This window comes from Lepidochelys kempii, chromosome 6 (genome assembly GCF_965140285.1).
Source record: "Lepidochelys kempii isolate rLepKem1 chromosome 6, rLepKem1.hap1, whole genome shotgun sequence".
Taxonomy (NCBI): Eukaryota; Metazoa; Chordata; order Testudines; family Cheloniidae; genus Lepidochelys; species Lepidochelys kempii.
The window spans coordinates 60,737,132-60,758,917 of NC_136385.1; the positions used below are offsets into that span (position 1 = coordinate 60,737,132).

Genomic DNA, 21,786 nt, shown 5'->3' on the forward strand with positions numbered 1-21,786 from the left:
ATGAGGCTCTCCCCCAAGTCTGTCTGGCCATGGGCTGTAGGGAAGGATGTAAACACTCTGCAAGGCTTTCATCTAGCAAGAATATGCCCAGAGGCTCTTCTGGGAGGCAGACATGGAGAAGGGTGGGGAGAGGCCAGTCTGGTGCATTGGAACCTTTCTGCAGGCTCTGCTCCTTTTTATTTCCAAGGGGAGCAGTAATCGGACCCTCAAGAACTGGGAATATCTAGTGCAGACTCTGGCATTACAGGAATATAGCCCCTCTGGTTCAGGGTATCAATACATGCCCATGGAGCCTGCACAGACGCAGGGGCAGGGAGTGTGAAGCCATCATCTCCACAGAAGGGAATCCCATTATCAGGCCCTGTCATCTCAGAGACGCTACTGACACAGGGCACGTTTTAGAGCCTCATTAACACCCTGCGAAGAGGCCTCGCAGTGGCAGATTTGATTTAAGGTTCATTCCCAGGCTGTGATTTAAGGGAAGATTTGCTTAATGTTCTTTAACAGACTCTTCTGACTGAGAGCTTGAGTGCGGCTTAATGATGGCCTTATTCACTGGGATGGGCCAGGCAGGTGCTGGGTGACAATAACTCAGACACAGTGGGGGAAGTGCACATCCCACCAGGGTGGTTATCACGCCTAGCCCCCATGGGCTTAAGAGCACAGTCCCATCTCTGAAACAGGCCCCTGGCCACCTCTCCTCCCCTCTCCAGGAAGCAGTCAGTCAGATGTCTTTTGGCTCTTTTGGGGTAGGGGACTGGACAGGAAGGACATTTCCTGGCTCTCTTGGAGTAGACAGCTGTGTCCCTATTCTTTTAGCGGAATATAGTGGGAATCAACTACTTTCCCCTTGCCTTAGGAGATGAAGGGGAGAGCGAGGGGAAAACCAGAGAGGAATGTACCCAGCTGTGCAATAGTTAGAGCAAGGCATTTGGAAGCAGGACTCCTGAGCTCTATTCCCAGCTCTGCCAGCGACTCGACGTTGTGTGATCCCGCGTCTCTCTAACACAGAGGTGATTCTACCCCCTGCCCCTTGTGGGGGGTGAGGGAATGAGAGGTTAATGTTTATGAAGCACCTGGAGCTCCCTGGCTGAGGGGGCTATGGCAGGGCCAAGCATGCAAACACACACTCTCCCAGCACACAAGAGAAGACAGCAGGCCAGAGAGGGGTTTGTCATATTTTAATGACGTTGATCTTTGGTGTTTCCCTCGTTAGCACTCAGACTCTCCCCCTACCCTCCCGCCACAAGCTTGCTGGGATGGAGAGTTACAAACGAAAAGGAAAATCACATTTTAGACTAAAAACAAAATATCAGAGCCTTGATTTCTCCACTAGAAACTACATGTACAAGGTCAAGATTTCACATGCAACACCTTACGTCACAGACCCATACCTCATGCCCTGACCTGGAGCTGGAAAATCACCCCCTCCTCGCCTCAAGGGAAATGCAGCCAGCCAATGGTGCCATGATACTGGCAGGCTTTGCCAAGATGGCTCATTCATGTTAATATTGGCACAGCTGGCGGTGTGAAGATATTGGAGTATCCTTGTGCTAACTGCATCCTTACCAGGGGGAGCCACGCCCACCTCACTCCCACACCCTGCATTTGCCCCTATTCTCTCTCCCCATCGATAGCAGCTCGGTGCTAAACTGACACTCAAAGAAAAGGTCCTCACTTCTGAGAGGCTCCTGGGTATATAAAGGATAGTGAAGCTTAAGCCTGGCTCTTTTTACTCCAGCTCTGCCCCGGGAAGACTGCAGACTGGATAGGAATAATGTTCTCTCTAGTCTCCAAAATGCTCTACCCTCCCCCTCCCTTCCCAAGGGGCACTAGGGCCATGCCATGGAGTGGGACTGTGGCCTGGAAGACTCCTCCACTCTACCAACAGAGCTGGGGCATCAAATCCAGGATATGCCCAATAGGGTTGCTTGTCTCTGGAGGACACTGCAGGGCCCTTCCCTGATATTTGTTCTTCTGCTCAATCCTTGGGGCTGGTGGCAAGCAGGGGGAAACGCTCATTTGACAAACAGTAACATTTAGAGCACTGCAGGGTTAGGGCTAAGCCCAGGGATTCCCAGTCAGCTGGGAAATTTACACAAGGCTCAGATGAGCCTTGTTAGGGATCGTTAATGTTCTCATAGAAACTGCAGCAACATGGGTGCCGGAAGCAAAGACCAAATAAAGCTTCTTCCTCCTGGGGTCCCTATAGATTTGATAGCCTCCCTTCCATTTCTGCCCCCTCCGCATAGGTACAGGTGCCCCCTCAATTACCATCATCCTATCAGAGCCACAATACCCCCACTCTTCCAGCTCCTGATCAGCTGTGAGGTACAGGTCTCTGCTTAGCAGTACAAGGGTAGCACCAAGACACAATTCATCTCTACCTGTTCCGCGACTCCCCACTGGTGCTGTCGTTACTATAGTAGTTGGTATTGTCGGGAAGATGGTTATTATTGGTTAGGTCACTGTATTCAATTGGTCCCTCAGTGTCCATAGAGGACTGGGACTGCTCTGGCAGATCCAGTCCCTCGGCTCCTTGTCCTTCACGCCTGCCAGGAGCTGTCTGCGGGCTCTGGCCATGCTCTGCCAGCTGCATAGACTCTGAAAGGATCCGTCCCTCCAGCTCGGCTGCCAGCTCACGCGAGGTGGACTGCTGCATCAAGGCACCATCAGCTCCCACGGATTCCACACCAGTCTGAGAGCTGCGGTGAATCCGGTGACTCACAATAATGTTGTTGCCAAAGCCGCCCATGGATGCCATAGTGGTGCTCTGCTCCCGCTGGACCACAGCAGTCATGCCACCCTCAGCCATCAGCCTTTGGATCCTGCTGAGGGCATCGTCCCCACTGGCTCCATATTCTGGACCTTCACCTGGAGGAGAGAACATAAGTAGTGGCTTGAGTGCACAAAACACAAGAACTATGGGACAAAGAAAACCATGCTGGCCAACTAGAACGGAGGAAGCAGAATGGTCAGATGCAGCATGGTGCACGTGGACTAGGACAGGTCAGCGACAAGGCACACTAGCTCCTCTGCAGATGTGCAGGGTTTGCGCCAGACAGACCCTGGAGTTTTAACTTTTATTCAAGTGCCAAACAAGAGAAATTCAACTCTGAGACCACACCATCCTGCAGAGAAGAACATCTGCCCAAGCCACAGGCCCCCAAAGCCGCCAGCCCATAGGACAGAGGACTGAACAATCCCTGCCAGCCAGCATTAGGGATGGGTAACGCTGCCTTGTCTAAAGGCCCCTAAGGGTGGGACACTTGAGGTAAAGCTCCTCAAAAAGCCACGGGTAAGTGTGTCCATGGTATCTACATCCTCAATAACCCACACCCTGCACATGCTACTCCTCTTCCCCGCTACACCAGGGAGGGGAGCAGTCACCCCCCCTCACCCCCAGAGCACTGTGAGTCAAACTCCCCTATTGTGCTCCACCTAATCTAGAAAATATCCCATAGTGGCAGGTCCTGTTTCCTGAGGGTCAGTGCACCAGCCGTGAGCTCACAGGCTGCAATAGGTCCCAGGCCAGCAGACCGGCCCCCGGGCAGACCCTGCCCCCTCTAAGGCCATGGAGACCAAAAGACAGACTGTGCAGCACGTCTGGTGGGCAACAAGCTAAGCACAGCACAGCACAGCACAGCACAGCCTCCCCCTCGCGCGGCTGCATTCTGCACGAGCTGCAGCACAGGAGTGTTTCCCAATGAAAGAGAGGCAACAAGACCCATCCCAGAGCCGGCTGGCAAAGAGTCCTGGAGGCCCTTCTCTACCACATGTTCACACCCACCCTGGGCTCCCGCAGGCTCTAGCAAAGAGAAACAGCATCCCTGAGACACACAGCAGAGTCTGAGGGGAAGCTCTTATCAAGCCATGCAGGTGTCGAGTGAAAAGGTCACAGAGACAGGGAGTTTCTTCCCAGCTCTGAGAAAGGTCAGCGAGTCCCCAGGACCCCAAGGGGAAGAGCACAGCTCAGCATGCACTGCAATAAACCAAATGCTTTGCCAAGTGGCGAGAGGGGCTAAGAACTCACCTCTAGTGCCCTTCCTCCCTTACCCCACCAAGAATCTTCCAGATCGGGTCCCCCAGCCCCCTCCAATCAGAGGGAGAGGCCAGGGTTGGAATGGATAACGATCCATTGCTATGTGCACAGAGCAATCACAAAGCAAGATCTGTGCCCGCAGATCACCACAGCAGAAAAGACTCAACAGTCTAAGCATATGCTCTATGGAGAAAAAAATCCTACAAGAAATAAAGCCTAGCAAGAAGAAAAAGTAGTCACCAGTGCAGACAGGTCTGGCCCCTGATCCTCTCACTCCATTAGCAGTAAACCTCATCCACACTGTGCAGGGAAAGCTTCTGATTCACTGGAATGGGTTAGAATCATTCCGCAGAGGGATGCAGTAGCCTTCCTGATTCTTATTAAAGAGATAAATCTCACTCCCAGCTCTGGACTGATTAGAACAGAGGAGAAAGGAGCCAGCTTCTCTGGCACCAGGGGAAAGAATACAAATATGAGCAAAACAATAGCGAGTGTGTGTTTGTGTGTGTGTGTGGGGGGGGGGCACGGGTATTTAAAAACCAACAAAACACTGAACTAGAGGGCAAAATTGGCCCTGCTCCTGGCAGTGGCTTGGATAACATTGCTACAATGAGGGAGCAGAGAGAGATTCATCCTGGTCCACACACAATTTTTGTACCATTGTAACTATTTTGATCAGAGCGGTAACGTTTCTTTTTTTTAAACCCTGTTACGCTAATACAGCCTGCCAGATTTTACTATTCATGGCACCAACATGAAGAGCTGGGCACTTCATAGACAGAAACAATTACCAGATCCCTGCCCCATAGAGCTTACACTACTAGGCAATACACAGACTAAAGCAGTGGGGGATGGGATGCAGCAACAAGCAGGACTGGATGGGCAGGCTGAGCGCCTGGCTTGGTTTGGCAGTTTCACTTTGGAGGGATGGATGCTGTAATTTACTGACATTACTCTGAGGAGGAAGGTCTGGTTTGTAGAGGAGAGGGTGGAGGATGCAGATAGGTGGCTGCACAGAGTAAGGCGCAGAGCTGATAGAGTGAGAGGATGACAATAAGGGAAGTCTGGGTGAGGAGGAATCAAGCGCAGAGAGGCAGACAGGCTGTGCAGCGCTATGAAGAGAAGGAGGAGCCTGCGTATGATATATGACCGATGGGAACTAGTGTTTGGACTAGCAGGGCCAGATGTGGTAAGAGCAGCAGCAGGGAAGATAATCTTTGTGGCAGCATTCCAGGGAACATCTGGGAGGCCAGAGAGGAGGCAACCACAAGAATCAGGGACCCAACAAGGGTTCTAGCCATGGGGACAGAGATGAGGAAGTAATTTTGAAGATGCTGCGAAGGAAGAAGGGCAGGAATTAGAGACTGCATCAATGTGGGAGAGATGGAGGTGAGAACAATGCTGAGGCTTGAGCTTGCTGGGCAGAATGTCATCAGAAAGAACCTTACAATGGAATTCCAGCCTCACAGGGCAGAGATGCTGGTTATTTCAGCTAGGCATTAACCTCTCTTCCTGCATTGCACTGGGGAATGACCGGAGAAGTGAGACAGACACACACACGGACAGGAACCATACAGGAGCACGCTAGCCACAGAAATGAAATACAAGGTTGTGGGCAAAGCTGAATCAGGTGGTTAGCAGCTCTGAATTCTTCCTTTCTGGAGGCAAGTGAAAACCAGGAGAGCCCCAGGGCAGGTTGTGGGGGACCCATATCTTACTGCTGCAGCATGGGTGTGGATTTTGGGGGCATGGATGGTGAAGTTCTGAATCCCATGGATTGGTCTGGATGGGCCTAGGGCATCTGCCTAGGGCAATGGTTTTCAAACTTTTTTCATTTGCAGACCCCTAAAAGATTTTGAATAGAGGTACAGACCCCTTTGATCTTAGACAGTCTGCAGATCCCCAGGGGTCCACTGACCACAGGCTGAAAACCATTGTTCTAAGGCCATGACAACCTTTCGCGGACCCCTTAGACATAGTCTGGGGACCCCCTTAGGGGGTCCGCGAACCACAGATTGAAAACCACTAGTGTAGGGAATGCTCTCCAGGACCATGGGAAGCAGAGGTGCTTGAAAAGGGCAGAACATTCTGGGGCAGAGTTTATTTTGGTTGAATTATATGTTTTTACTTCTGAGGTGTTGTGGCCAAAGGCTCCTGGAAGCTAAACATCAGCCCAACTGAAAATGAGACTTTTAGCACCAGTCTGGCCCAGTGACCAAGATCCCAGAACAATTATTATAAGGAGCCCCCAATAAACCAGCCCCTCCATCACTAAAGAGGCAATGAAAACACAACAATGCCTCCTAAGAGGGTACATGGAGCACTAGTGTATGTAAGGCAAAGATGCAGGCCCTCAGGAGAGAAGGTACTTCCTTTCATCCTGACAGGACCCTATACAGGGCAGCAGACACGGACCCTCAGCTGCTGCAGGCTGGGAGGATATTCCACCTAATGACTGATCACAGTGCATACTCTTGGGACCAGAGTGCAGCTCACAAGTCTAACCCTCACAGCAGTCACGCTGCTGTCTACAACTGCTTTTCAAGGGCAGCCACATGTAAAGTGCATTGCACTAATCGAGCCGAGATTGCATGGGTGCAGGTCACCACAGTACAGAGGGTATCTTCAAGAGAGATTAAATCCCAAGTGAAGAAAGTTTCTTCTAACCACCACCAAGACATGAAATTCTATGTTCAGCTCTTGGTGGCCATTCTCACAGCATCTACCTAGCTGCCTGGGGCAAACGGTAAAGGGAGGACATTCATTGAGCAAGCAAGTTCCTCCAGACATTTCCCCCCGTCTCTGGGCAACACTCCCACCTTTTAGAGATATAGCTTCGGCCAGCATCTCATCCACTGCTAGACAGAGACTGAATGGCTTTGGTAAGAATATCAGGAGCATACTGATCACAATTCAGACCACATGTGAATAACAGTCCTTTGTTACTAAGTATCTGGCAATGCTGGAAATATAAAGCATTAGAAATCCAGAGTATTGGTTAGGGGCATGCAAACCAGTTCCTAACATTAGAGGCTGTAAATACCTGGTATTCTGCCCCCCCCATGCATACCCTGGGGCTACAAGTCAGCCAGGATTGTCAGCTGGCACAGGCACCAACTTTCTGATTGCCCTGGGGGTGCTCGACCCGTGCTTCGCCCCAGGCCCTGCCCCCACCCCACCCCTTTCCCCAAGGCCCCCACCCCACCACACTTTGCTTCTTCCTGGCTCCACTCCTCCCTTTTCTGCTGATCTTCTTCTGGTGGGCAGGAGATGCCGGGGAGGAAGGGGGCGCAGCTGATCAGTGGCGCCCACCAATGAGCGCTGAGCACTTTTTTTCCCCCATGGGTGCTCCGGAGCTGGAGCACCCATGGAGTCGGCACCTATGTCAGCTGGTACTCCTGCCTCTGACACGCTCAGACGTTAATAGCAAGTGCTGAATATGAGCACTCCCTGCAAGCAGCCTTCAGGCAGATCCTGCCATACCACCTTTAACTCCCCCCCCCCCGCCCTTTAATTCAGATCATGTGCTTCACTAAGCTACGGCTGGAGTGGAATTCCGGGGTTTGAGGCAGTTGCCTGCTCAGAGAACAAGGGCTGATTCCTCAACAGCAGGCCCTGCTGCTCAGCAATTTATCACATCAGGAGCGATCCTATTAAGAAACCCGAAAGTGCAGAGAAATGAGTGCTAGAGCTTCTAAAAAAAGGCCAGTGGGGACTGGCCTGCAATATCATTGCTGCGCCCACTGGCTTGGTCACTCCAGTCTCTTACCACATACAGCTGAGCAGCGCATCTTGCGCTTTCCTTGGTCCAGCTTGTTACTTTTCTTTCTCCCTCCTCTCAAATGTATAGCAATTGCCTCAGCTAAGAGGCAGCAGAGAGTGTTTCACACAGTCTGTCTCATCAGTTGGATAAGATCAGGACAGCAGGGAGGGAAAGCGGGGCTGGCGATTGGGTGTCTCACTACGTCTTACATCTCTTTCAGGCTCCACTGGGGTTTTGGCTGGTGCTCAGTGTGAGCAGAGAGCTAGTATAAGAGGAATGAGCTAAGTGACAGGTCAATCCACTTTTCCATTAAGAGGCTGTTTGCTCTCTCCTCACCTTTAAAGCTCAACAAATGCATTGAGACCTCCTGGACCCTGCAAGGGCCCTCACGCACACTGCTCAGAGGGTGGTCTGGAGGTCTGGGTCCTGCAGCTGACCCCTACATTGCCTTTCTTAGGAGGGCTGAGTCAGCCAGCTCAGCAGAATGCAGATTTCTCACGGATACTAGTATGACACGCACAAGTAACATACTCCCTTTTGTTTCTCGATGGGACATGACCCTGTGACTCCCCAAAGGTGAGTCTTTCTGAAACGGTCTCTGCTGCACTAGGTCTTGGGAACATTGTCCCCATGGCACCCCTTTCTTGAGTGCTGGTGAATTTTCCACAGTGCTAAGCATCTCCTGAGAAAAATGTCTGCATGATCCCAAGCCCTTCCTTGTGGAACACGGTGCTCTTTACTAACAGCTCTCCTCAGAATACCGGGACAACTGGCATAGCAGATGGCTTTAGCTAATGTTCACATTGCAGCAAAATGGTCTAGTCCAGGAGACAATGGCAATTCTTTGTGGGCCAGAAAAGCAGCAAAGACCCCACATCACACCAGAGGCAGAGAATTCAGATTAGCAGGCAGCCAGCTCCGCAAGTGAGGGTACTGAGTGGAATGTGAATGTGGACGTATCACACAAAGAAGGAACAGCTGCTCATCTTCCACCTGGGTTGCTCCAATGTCAGAATTCATCTTGCAGCGAAACTGACCTTGAAACACCTGAACTGCTTTGCCATTCACCTGGGATAGGGATAAACCAACTCCACTCAGTCAGGCACAGAACAGGATCACTGAGCCCAGCAAATAGCCCAAACCCAGCAGGCTGGGACTCCTTCAAGGAATGCAAACATTAAACAGAGCTGCCCATAGCATCTAAGTTGTAAGGAACTTCCCAAGCGTCCAAAAGATTCCTATTCCTATTCCAAAACAAATGCAAAGCCATAGGCAGAGCTTATAGATACTTATCCCAAAGAGTAGGGGATTCATAGAATCATAGAATATCAGAGTTGGAAGGGACCTCAGGAGGTCATCTAGTCCAACCCCCTGCTCAAAGTAGGACCAATCCCCAATTAAATCATCCCAGCCAGGGCTTTGTCAAGCCTGACCTTAAAAACTTCTAAGGAAGGAGATTCTACCACCTCCCTAGATAACGCATTCCAGTGTTTCACCACCCTCCTAGAGAAAAAGTTTTTCCTAATATCCAACCTAAACCTCCCCCACTGCAACTTGAGACCATTACTCCTTGTCCTGTCCTCTTCTACCACTCAGAATAGTCTAGAACCATCCTCTCTGGAACCACCTCTCAGGTAGTTGAAAGCAGCTATCAAATCCCCCCTCATTCTTCTCTTCTGCAGACTAAACAATCCCAGTTCCCTCAGCCTCTCCTCATAAGTGATGTGTTCCAGTCCCCTAATCATTTTTGTTGCCCTTCGCTGGACTCCCTCCAATTTATCCACATCTTTCTTGTAGTGTGGGGCCCAAAACTGGACACAGTACTCCAGATGAGGCCTCACCAATGTCAAATAGAGGGGGACGATCACATCCCTCGATCTGCTCACTATGCCCCTACTTATACATCCCAAAATGCCATTGGCCTTCTTGGCAACAAGGGCACACTGCTGACTCATATCCAGCTTCTCGTCCACTGTCACCCCTAGGTCCTTTTCCGCAGAACTGCTGCCTAGCCATTCGGTCCCTAGTCTGTAGCTGTGCATTGGGTTCTTCCGTCCTAAGTGAAGGACCCTGCACTTATCCTTATTGAACCTCATCAGATTTCTTTTGGTCCAATCCTCCAATTTGTCTAGGTCCCTCTGTATCCTATCCCTGCCCTCTAGCGTATCTACCACTCCTCCCAGTTTAGTATCATCCGCAAATTTGCTGAGAGTGCAATCCACACCATCCTCCAGATCATTTATGAAGATATTGAACAAAACCGGCCCCAGGACCGACCCCTGGGGCACTCCACTTGACACCGGCTGCCAACTAGACATGGAGCCATTGATCACTACCCGTTGAGCCCGACAATCTAGCCAACTTTCTACCCACCTTATAGTGCATTCATCCAGCCCATACTTCTTTAACTTGCTGACAAGAATACTGTGGGAGACCGTGTCAAAAGCTTTGCTAAAGTCAAGAAACAATACATCCACTGCTTTCCCTTCATCCACAGAACCAGTAATCTCATCATAGAAGGCGATTAGATTAGTCAGGCATGACCTTCCCTTGGTGAATCCATGCTGACTGTTCCTGATCACTTTCCTCTCATGTAAGTGCTTCAGGATTGATTCTTTGAGGACCTGCTTCATGATTTTTCCGGGGACTGAGGTGAGGCTGACTGGCCTGTAGTTCCCAGGATCCTCCTTCTTCCCTTTTTTAAAGATTGGCACTACATTAGCCTTTTTCCAGTCATCCGGGACTTCCCCCGTTCGCCACGAGTTTTCAAAGATAATGGCCAATGGCTCTGCAATCACAGCCGCCAATTCCTTTAGCACTCTCGGATGCAACTCATCTGGCTCCATGGACTTGTGCACGTCCAGCTTTTCTAAATAGTCCCTAACCACCTCTTTCTCCACAGAGGGCTGGCCATCTATTCCCCATGTTGTGATGCCCAGCGCAGCAGTCTGGGAGCTGACCTTGTTCGTGAAGACAGAGGCAAAAAAAGCATTGAGTACATTAGCTTTTTCCACATCCTCTGTCACTAGGTTGCCTCCCTCAATCAGATTCCAGTCTGTGCAGCTGGCCCCAATACCATATTAGTGAGTATGGCAGAATCATCCTCCCCAGTGGTTGGAAACCAACTCAGATGTCCTCTGCCAGGCTGCTCTAGGAAGAGGAGAATTTTGTTTGGAGTAGCAAGACTACAAATTGGGAATGTATAATGACTCCAGTAGAGCCAAGAGACAGCAGGCAGGAATTATATAGCTAGCACTTTCCACAGGACATACAAAAGGTGCGACGTTTATATTCCTGGGTGCAGAGATGGCAACATAACACATGATTAGCAGGGACCCAATGGGCAGCAGGGCTTGGATTGGGCTGATTTGTGGCAGCCTGGCATACTGGCACCTCCCTTCAGGTGTTATTTTGTTCTCCAAAATCTCAACTCTCCTTTTTAAAAGAAAGTCAGTCTTTAGCTGTTATGGTTGTAAGCCTCAACAATGGGAGCCAAACGTAAATGATGGACAGATGTCTATTAAATGAGTCTGCTGAGAACATGGAACAATAGCTCAGAGCCCCTTTAACTCAGATGATCAAGAATAATTCCAATGTCGACATCTCACGTAAGAAAGGAACAGGAAGGTCACAGTTCTGCACAATCTATTGTGAGAGATGTCTCATTTTGGTACCATATAGGATACTGCCACTTATTTTTCCACAAGCCCAAGGATTTAAATCAATATTGGAAGGTTTTCGAAAAGCTCTACTCTAGGAAATATTTTGGGAAGTTCTGTGGCCAGTGCTATACAGGAGGTCAGACCAGATGATCACAATGGTCCTGTCTGGTCTTAGAATCTATTAATTGACTCTATCAGGGCCCATGGCCACATTCAAGCTCCACTGAAGGGTAACTAAGCTCACGGAGCAGGCACAGTTCTTTTGATCATTAGCACAAACTACTCAGCAGTGAATAGCCAAAATGAGACACAAGGGTGGAATTTATTTGGTGGGAAGATCTGAGCATACCATCACCATTTCTCATCCACGGTTTGACCTCTTGGAGGGAAGGGAAATGGACAGGGAACCACAAAGGATCCGATGTATATGCCACTCAAACAATCTACCCTCTCTAGCTAGCCCTTTTCATCAGAGGATCTCTTACAAACAGTAACTGAATTCACAACACCACATCTGACTATGGTACTACAGTGACATAGCCCCAGTCCTAGACATGGCCTTAGATGTGTGTGCTCTCTGCAAGCACTGCTGAGGTCTTTACAGGATGCTTCACTTACTCCAGGATCCAGGGTCCTGCTGGAATGTTTCAGGCATATGCAACATCACTTGGCTATTTGCAGCTTGTGAGGCTCAGCATATACTAGCCCAGTGCAACTTCCAGGCTTTATTTTTAGAAACAACACCTCTAAGGGCCCAGGTCATATAGCTATTTGTACTAGGCTGTAAAACAGGCTGGGCGGATTACAATCAAATCAGAGAGACCAGAAGCTGCACATGCATGAGCACAGTCATCCTGCCCTGGTCTCCCAAGAGGGACAAGGTGACCTACTGATAACAAATCTTCTCATTTTTAGGATACTATGCGCTCATACTGCACTTATCTGCTCAATGGATATTAAAGTGTCTGTATTACAACCCCCCAAACACAGGCAGATGCTGGGAGTTGGGATGATAAACACCACTCTCCAGAGTCCCATCAGGGGTTTGTTTTGTTTAACGTTAATGTAGTGATCAGAAAAGAGAGGGACAGATATATATATGTTGTTAAGGGCAGGCAGGCTAGTTGCATAAGCTCCACTCACTCAGCTCTGCCAACGCTTCTCAAGCTCAACCCGTAGCACCTCTCCTTTAATATTCCAGTCCTGGGCTTCTCCTGATAAACACTGCCAGTTTGGCCAAATTGTGTTGATTCAGTGATGTGTACAAATGTCAATTAGGGACTAAGATGGAACGCATCAAACTCATGTCATTTCTGACATGGTCTGGATTAGCAATCACGTTTCCTAAAGGTCGGTGTGTTGGGAGGTCCTCCTTGTTTCTAATTTTAGAGATTTAATTTGGCCATTAGGCAAGCAAGACCCTCCCCACTGCATCTCTCCATTTGCAGGGAAACTGAGCAAAGTAAATACCAATGTTTAACAAAGACTCCGTGTTAGAGCCCAATCGGAATTACTCTTACATCTGTTAACTTAAAAGGAAGCAGGAAACAGACATATTTTTCAGGAGTCAAAGCATCTTTCAAATATTTCTTAGTGCCTTTCTCACAGCCTTTCACCCAAACTTGTGTCTCTCTGGCTCATGCATGCTTCACAGGGGACACAGTTCACAAGGCAGTGATTAACTAACGGAAAAGGCAACATGTGCACTAGAGGGATTTGCTTCTAATAAATTCACTCCCTGTACATTCATTCTTCTGAAGCAAGCACAAAGACCATCAGAAAGGCAAAGCGTCTGCAGAGCTTAGCAGGGAGAGAAGGAGACTGTATTTACATAGAGAGAAAACTTAATTAGATTTCTGATGCTACATTGCATATTTCTTTCCACAGAAAGTATATATCTGGGAGAGCACCATGACATGGAATTCCCCACACCAGGAGAGGGGACAGCAGGTGGTCCAGAAAGCCACTCGTTTGTTTCCAAAGGAGCTGCAATGTACACTTGCTTTTTTTCTCTCTCATTATGAAGCTGGTCACTAAACATTTTCCTTGGTGCTGCCCAGACTCACATCTGTTTCATCCATCGTGCTGAGTTCTTCCCATAGTAATACTAAGCCCTTATATAGTGTTTTACATCTTCAGAGCTCAACACAAAACCACAAATTAATTCTCACAACCCACTCTTGAGGTACTCCAGTGAAGTTTATCCCCATTTTACAGACAGATTAAATAACATACTCAAGGTCACATACTGAGGTAGTGGTAGCACTGGGATTCATGTTTAGGAGCTCCTGGTTTCTAGCCCTGTGATCTTACCATTGGACAAAGCTGTTTCCCTTTTAAAATGGCATCAGAAACTCAGAATGGTTGAAGATTTTGGCAGATGCAGAAAACAAGAAAGCCATCAAAAAGGCATTAAGACATCTGAACAGCCCAGTGCAATGTGCAGCTCCGTTAGTGCCAGACACAGCGGGAGCATTAAGGTGGACTGGCTGATGACAGCCTGACCCTGTTCTGGGCAGGGTTAGATGATACAGTGGGATAAAACTGGCGGCCACTCTACACCAGTGCTTCCAATATTTCCAGCACAAATGGAGCTACAGCAAACACAGGGTCTTCAGCACAGATGCAGCCCTAAAGCGTAAGATGCTTCCGCTCAGAGAAAACACAGCATTACCTCCTTCGGAATCTGCTACCAAAGGAGGCTACAGACAACCTAGCAATGTTACTGGGGACAAACAGACTGTTTGAAATCATGGACAGTACAAGTAAAATCAAGGACGGAATGTTACCAAAAAAACAGCTGATTTCACATAATCACTGAGCACACTCCAAAGGTTACCACGTGGCTCAGGCTATGTTAGAGCAAAGTGCTAACTTGTTCTTGGAAGGAGCAGGCCAGTGATGCTGTAATTGTGCACGCTAATTGGCTGGGGTGCCAGTCTCAGAGGAGCCAAAGGACCCAATCTATCCAAACCTTGTGAACCTAACATCACCCCAGTGCCAGAGGGAAAGGGGCTCACTGGTATCTGGTAGTGAGTTTCAGCTGGCCTGATAAGGTGAATCTACTCCAACTCACTAATGTCATAACCTCTATCCAAAAGGTATCATGTAAGATATCAACACAAAGTATCATACCGATCATTAGTATTATTGCGCATATGTACAGAGGACAAATTCAAAATTACAAACAGTGTGTGCCAGGCAGGGCTAATATTACCTCACCCTAAACAAAGGTACTGCCACCTTGAAGGTACTTCCAAGGTACATTAAGAGACAATAACACTGCAATTTATACAGAAGGTAAACAGGATCATCAAGCCAACAAGGGGAGGAGATAACTACTCAGCATCATGGCAGGGGGAGGAAATTGCAGGAACAGATCAATCTGCATTTTTAGCAAACACCAGCAGGGAAAGAAACAAGGAATTTTCATGCTGATCACCTTCCTTACAGCTTGAATGAACTTTACTTTGGGGGGGTGGGGGGAGAAGAGGGAGAGGGTAATCTTCAGAAGAATCCATTTCAAAGGTTTACTGCACCATAAAGAGTGGGGCAAAGAACCCCAAGTGATCCTTCACCTAAGACGACAGAGGGACTCAACACTTCGGACTTTGTGGGAGATGCTGACCAGAGGAGTTGGTCAGCCATCATGCGGGAAGGCAGTGTGAAAGAATCTTACCTTAACAAAACAAGCTACAGCCTTTGTTCAAGTCTTAGTCTCTAGAAAGCATTTTTCACTTTTGTTTGCTTGTAACCATTTCCAAATCCTATCACCTTTGTTAATAAACTTGTTTTACTTTTAAATTTAAACCAACCCAGTGCTGTGTTTGACTTAAAGTCAATGTTAACTTCAGTTAACGTGGCAAGCTTCTGGGTATTGTATCTTCAAAGAAACAAACCAATCTTTTAAAACCTCTCAGGAGAGGGCTGGATATGTGGAGCACAGGATTTGGGGAAAATCTGGGACCGGGATGTTGGGGTCATCTTGCTATGTGTAACGAAGGCTGGTGGATGCCAGAGTGTGTCAGAGGTGTAACAGAGGCTGCTGGAATCAGAGCACTGACCCAGGGCTACTTAACACACAGATGTTCCGAGCATGCGTGTATGCTGGCTGGAAGCCCCCAGTCAAGACCGCTATAGCAGCAGACACTGAGAGGCACTCAGGGTTAGAGGGCAGGCAGTGACACTGGTCTGGATCACACCCCAGAACAATGCTAACTGATTGGGGTGCCAGTCACAGAGGAGCCAAGGGTGCCAGTTTATCCACACCATCCTTCTTACTTCAGAGGAGGCTGGGCCATCAGTGCTCAGGAAAGGAATAGGCCTCCTTGCAATAGTACTCTGCCACTGAATTTCAGCTTTTTGGGGCCATTTGCTCTGATTGGCTTATAGTTAAGGAGCTCCTATGTTCTGAGCTGCTCTTGGGCCTTGGTAAGCATCTGCTGATGGGAAGAAGCAATGAATCAATAAGATCCACTGCAGAATAATAATACTCTGCCCATCTCTAGTGCCTCCTTCCTGGCTATAAACAATGAATTTATTCCCTCAGAACCCCCTTGGCAGGTAGGGGAGTTAGTTCATTTTGCAGGTGAAGTGATTTGCCCACAGTGAGCCAGTGGCAGAGCCAGCAATAAAGCCCATGAGGCCATGCTGCCAGCCCGCAAGAGGCAAAGGGGACAGCAGGGGGCATTTGTCACGCTCTCCTCTCTTCTCCAAGTGCCAGATTTGTGGCACCCTGAGAGCTGGCATTGCAAGGTGGGGCTTCCACACGAACAAGAGGAGAGGCTCAGGCTCTCATTTCACATGCTCAGGTTCTCAGCACAGCCATTATTTCAGGTTTACTGATGAACTGTCCCTGCCCCGGGTGCTCGTGTACATGAAAGCATGTGCGAATTTCTAACTGGACTCTTATAATCAACCTGCCCACCTGACAGGGACCTGCAAATAGACAACCTGAACTGCTGGTGAGAGGATGCGACTCCCAGAACCATCCTCTTCAATTGCCTCCTCTCCCATGCACAGAGAGAGATATTTCTATGGTGAGCTCTCTCTTGCACTCACCACTTTTTTCCAGTGCTCCCCACTGAGCCAGCTTAGCATGTCTGACTTCTCCAGTATGTCCAGTCTCTAGTGCCCAAGGCTTTAGTGAAGAGAATCTCTTCCCAGACTGGTTAGGGGCTGTCACAAACCGGTCCCTGTGTCTGAAGACTGAAAAGCTTTTTTAAGAATGGAAACAAAATCAAGCCCTCAGCTGGAACAGTAGCAAGGGAGAGGAGGGTTGGAGAAATGCACTGATCTCATGGAGAAACGAGGATAGGGGACAGCTAAACCAGCCACATATCTCCAGTCGCTGTGTTGAGGTGCTCAGGGTCCCACGGCCTGCACCACCCACCAACCTTCACTTTTCTATGTATCAATAGTTTTCTCTCCTCTCGCTTTTTTTCTCAGGTCCCATGCCAGGTACAGAGAAGGGAACAGAATTATCCTCCCCATGAATTTGGCATTTGCCCAGCCCGTGTAGCTTCCAGCATGGTTCACATGCCCTCAACTGCACTAAGCCTCCCAAGAGGTTAATTCTGATCCCACTGAGACAGGTCGCCTGGAAGCTACTCTCAGATCAGGAGGGCATTTCCCACTTAATTGATTCTGAACTGAAATGTCAGGACCAGAGTAGTGCAAATCTGTATCTCACACCCTGACTGCTGGCTACAGTAGCAGGAACAGTGGAGGGGCACAGGCCACAGAACAGGCAGTTAGCTCAGCTTCAGAACAAGCAGAGTTATAGTTCACAGAGCCTGTTCCCATAGCCCAGACTTCATCATGAACCTAAATGCACTCAGAATCATCTCCTCTGAATTACACTGCCACTTTCCTTATAGGAGCTAGACTCAAGTCTAAGTTCCCAAGCTACAAGCTGGGAACAGGTAAGGTGGCCCTGACACTAGAGGTACTTGGAAGAGCTCTGAGACATGTTCTTCATCATTGGGGAACTGCACCTTGGAAGCTTCCATCCCTGGCTTTGTTGCACACTCCAACACATCCCTTCTTTATCTGGGACGTGGCAGAGATGTTCTTGAGCAGTTCATCGGGGCTCTCACAGAGGAGTTAATGCAACCACAGCCTCTGTGCAACCCAAACCAAGGCAGATACACAAGCCCACTCTTGGAGTTGTGATTATACAATGGCAGAAGAGGGTTTGCAGTATCTGGCCCTAGCAACAGGACAACATCAGAAAGTATAATCAGCTTTTGAAGACTGGGGTAAGAGGGAGCCTAGCTAGACTGGCAGGGGAGGGAAGAGTGAAAAATCTTAGCACTGCCCAGTCTCCCATTCCGGCAAGGGAGCAGGGAGATGCCTGCAGAAGCAGCACCATGAGGAGCTTATTTATTAGGAACAATGTTCTAGAGAAAGCTTCTTTCTGAACTTTGAAGCAGAGGCCATTACTATTGCACAGAGCTGACAAGTGAGGGCCAGGAGGGAAAATGCTATGCCCAACTAGGTAGAGTAACCCCCAGTGGAAACAAGAACCTTGTAACCATCAAGGCCTGGACCCTGGGGTTCCACCTCAGAAAGGCCTCACTGCAGAGGATAACTCAGAGGCTGGAGATGCCTCTTTGCAGACAGATGTTGGAATATCGACATCACAAGGGGTTCATGGGTCACCAGAATCCTGTGTGTATGAGCTCCCTGCCACTCAGCTGGCAAACACAAGGTAGCTCTGTCAAAGAGAGGATACTACCCAAGCTCCTACCTTCTCCGGTTCCTGAGGTAGCAGCACCTGGCTCCTGTACCTCCCTCTCTGTCTGAGTCTCTGCATTCTGCAGCAGAGGAGCCAGGGTCTGGGTACCCTGTGATGTCACCGAGGTGGTGGGGTTCCTGGGCTGCAGACCTATGGCATTCATTAGGCCCATGTCTCTGTCTGTCCTCCATGTGGCTCTGCTTGTTCTGAAGAGAGACAGACAGACAAATAAATCAGGAGCAATGGGGGGGTCTGACAGCTCAGCCTCCCATGACCTTAGGAACACAACAGCATCCAGCTCACTCTCTTCTCTCCATCCCAACCAGGCATCTCGTAGTCTAATCTAACTGCTTTGCAGGCAGTAAGGAATGACACTTATATCATGCTATGAATGCCATTTCCCTCCTTGGTTTGCTGCTCACAGGACTTTCTGCTTGACGTTTAAATCACACTGGGGCCTTGTCATAGGGTCCTTTACCCAGTGTTACCTCCCCATAGGCTGCATGGCTATTTGAGAGGCATGAACATACCAGCAGTGCCACCAAGTCTATAAAACAAACTTTAGTCCTTCGGAGCTACTAGATTGAGCAGGAATTACAATAAGCAGCTCAGGAACATACATTTATGGAACCCTTCTCTGGCTCAGGAGATGGGTCTGGGTTCCAGAGCAATTTGGCAAAGCAGGGTTTCTGCTCCTGAGTGTATGATCTGCATCACTTCCCTGGCCTTATCCTCTTGGTTTGTCAGCATCACACACTAGCTCCCCTCTGGCACATGCTTCAGCCTGTGCTGTCTGGGCCAGCCAATTCTCCTCTCCCCAGTGCAAATTCCAAGAGGACTGGACATGAGGCTTATTTTATTTTCAGAAACAAGTAGTTGATATGTTGGAGCTCCCCAGGTGGGAGTGCTTGCAGTGAAAAGGGACTCTTCACTGAACTGGCCTCTGACTGCCTGTCCTGCAAGTGCTGAAGGGGCTGCAAGAGATCACCTCATCACATGGCTCCTATTCTTCTGTTTAATGCTCTGTAATCTTCTGATGTTCTGAACCCACCCAGCTCCCCAGCCCTCCAACAGGAATCAGAGGTTTCTCAAAGCTGTCCTCCTGCCTCTGGTGTCCACACCAGATGGCGAGAGAAAGGGGAAGCCTGGATTTTCCCACCATGCTGCTGCTCTCCAGCACATCACACTCCTGCAGGACTAAGACACAAGGAGAGAGATCTTGATGACTAAGGAGGGGAAAGAGCTCCACCTAGCTGGAGAGGACGACACACTACAGAAAAGGGACAGCATCTCTCGTCTCCCACCCTGCAGTCTGACTGGGAATTTAGGACTGCGTGGGGGAGGGACAGTGGGAGCCTGGACAGAACCACACTCTGAGCTCCAATTTCCTTGGGATTCTGGAGTTCAGGTATCAGACGGATAGCCTGGGGAGGGAGTGCCCCTCACTGGGGCAGGAAGCTAGAGGTGGCCCCATTCCCACGTTTAGGACATCACTGGACAGAGGGGACTGGGATTCCCCATTGATCCTGGCTGCCTATGAAATACCCTTTGGGATTTTGGGGGAAACCTAGCTCTGCTTTTAGAATTTGTTACAAAGAAACAACTGTCCTGTGACCAGGAATTCAGGGATTAAAGTCATTAGCATTATCCTTTGATTCCTGGTCACTGGAGCTGTTTAATGGATTTGTCTTTGCCTGTAGCTGACCCATTATTCTCCGGGTATCTTGTCCAGTGCCATTTACTTTACACAGCACTTTTCATACTGTGAGCCACACATGGCTCCCCAGTGGTTTGCTTAAGGGTGCTGATGGCAGGAGGGGCCATAGGCGATAGATGTACTTCAGTATCGGGGTCTGCCCCTCTGGGCACCAAATATTACTGCTAATGGTGTGACAGCTGGCGTTGGCTGGGCAGTGCCAAGAGAGAAGTTGTGTACCTAACGATGCCAGTAGGATGGGAGACAGGAGGAAAAGTATGGGCATGCAGCACTGTCAGCTGTAGTAACCCCAAAAGGAAGCACCAAGACAGGGAGCACTCTGATTAGCTGCCTCTAACCCTCCCACCTCCCACAAGACTCACCCAGGCCGCTCGGTGCTCCTGTTGCTGGAATGCACAGTAAAGACAGTTTCATTCAGCTGGTCCCAGTAGTACTCAACTCCAGAGTTTAAGGCCCTGAAATGCCAAGGGGGGAAAAACATTAGAAGGGGAGATTGTTCCATGTAAGCCCCCTACTGGCTACACTGCAAGACAATACTCAGCACTTGTCTAATCTGCCCACCCAGCTTGGCTGAGCAGGCATAACCGTTTGCAATAAGGGTGTCTACTCCTGATGCAGAGGTGGTGTTCAGTGGGCCCCCAGGACAGGCTCAGATCCTGCCCAATTTAATTGAACATTTCTAGGGCTTATTGCTGCACAGTTTCCCAGTCATGGAGTACTGTCTTCTAGTATCTCTGCACTCTGAGCTGAAGGTGTCATTTCCAGCTCAGGTGGATGTTCACGCACTAATTTTGATTGAGCAAGTGCACTAAAAATAGTAGTCTAGGCATGGGCTAGCTGTCTGTACACAGTCCTATCAGAGACCCTACATAAATATTCAGAGGGCTAGCCCTCCGCCTGTGCTGCCAAGCCTACACTGCTACTTTTAGTGCACTAGCTCAACCTAAGCTAGCGCATGTACATCTGTCTGAGCTGGAAAGTACACCTTCAGCTGCAGCATCCATGTATCCTGAGCCAGAGAGCAGTGAACTGCCCCCTTTATTTCAGTGGCGTGTTAGCTCTGAAAGACCACGCCACAGGCCAGATTTCCAAGTGAGGCAGGCACGCAGCTGCACGTGCATTTACCAATTGCGTTTGTATGTCAGGTAACTATACATCCAAGTGGCCAAATACACAAACGGCAGAAAAAGCACTTGTCTAAAAGGCGTCTGGCAGCATTTTACCGCACTGGGCAATGCTAACAATTACTCAATACTAAACATCTAGTTACTATACAAGGGTCTTTCCTTCTGCTCATAAATCTCGGTGCAAACGTCTCATTGGCACTGGCAGGTCTTCTGTGGAATAAGGATGGATGTAGCTCAGGTTATTAGACCACAAATGTAACTTGGCCCTACCCATAGAATAGGTTTGATACAGACTAGACAGGACCTAATAGGACTTTGTCATATCTAACTTCTGTTAAGGGGCACAAGAGGATGCAGGGAGAGATGCACATGTGTATCATCCACACTGCTCCATTAGTCACTCATGGTCTGGAGCACAGCAAGTGGGTCCTTTTTCTGGAGTCTTGGCATGCAGTGTACAGCATTGGTGCCTTCCAGGGATTTCAGCAATCACACTGCTTAGTTGCTGGAAGCCCGATAAGTCAAGAAAGTCACAAAATGCTGCAACTGTTAGTCCAGTTAGCAGACTTAGGGAAGAGGCCTCAGGTGCTGCTCCTGTCCTGCAGACACAGAGTACAAAGTGAGAAAAATGTCTCAAAAGATACGAATGCACACGTGTTCCAGTCACCCTAGAATACGTGCTGTAGAAGCAGGGAGCAGCTGAGCCTCCCACATCCCATGAAGAGAAGCACAGAGC

General features: G+C 49.1%; 1 protein-coding gene across 9 annotated transcripts in view; it reads right to left on the minus strand.

Moving 5' to 3' along the window:
* Positions 1-1,164: 1,164 nt before the first annotated feature.
* AMBRA1 (autophagy and beclin 1 regulator 1) overlaps positions 1,165-21,786 on the minus strand; it is a 199,053-nt gene continuing 178,431 nt past the window's right edge. For 8 of the 9 annotated variants that reach the window (XM_078853294.1, XM_078853296.1, XM_078853295.1 and 5 more), the window contains 3 exons: positions 20,286-20,378; positions 18,219-18,412; positions 1,165-2,874 (listed from right to left, as the gene is read on the minus strand). In XM_078853294.1, the coding sequence (XP_078709420.1) occupies positions 2,384-2,874; positions 18,219-18,412; positions 20,286-20,378 (778 nt within the window). In that variant the 3' untranslated portion in view covers positions 1,165-2,383. Of the gene's footprint in view, positions 2,875-18,218; positions 18,413-20,285; positions 20,379-21,786 lie in introns of those variants that run through there. The other variant, XR_012159410.1, reaches the window with a different exon arrangement.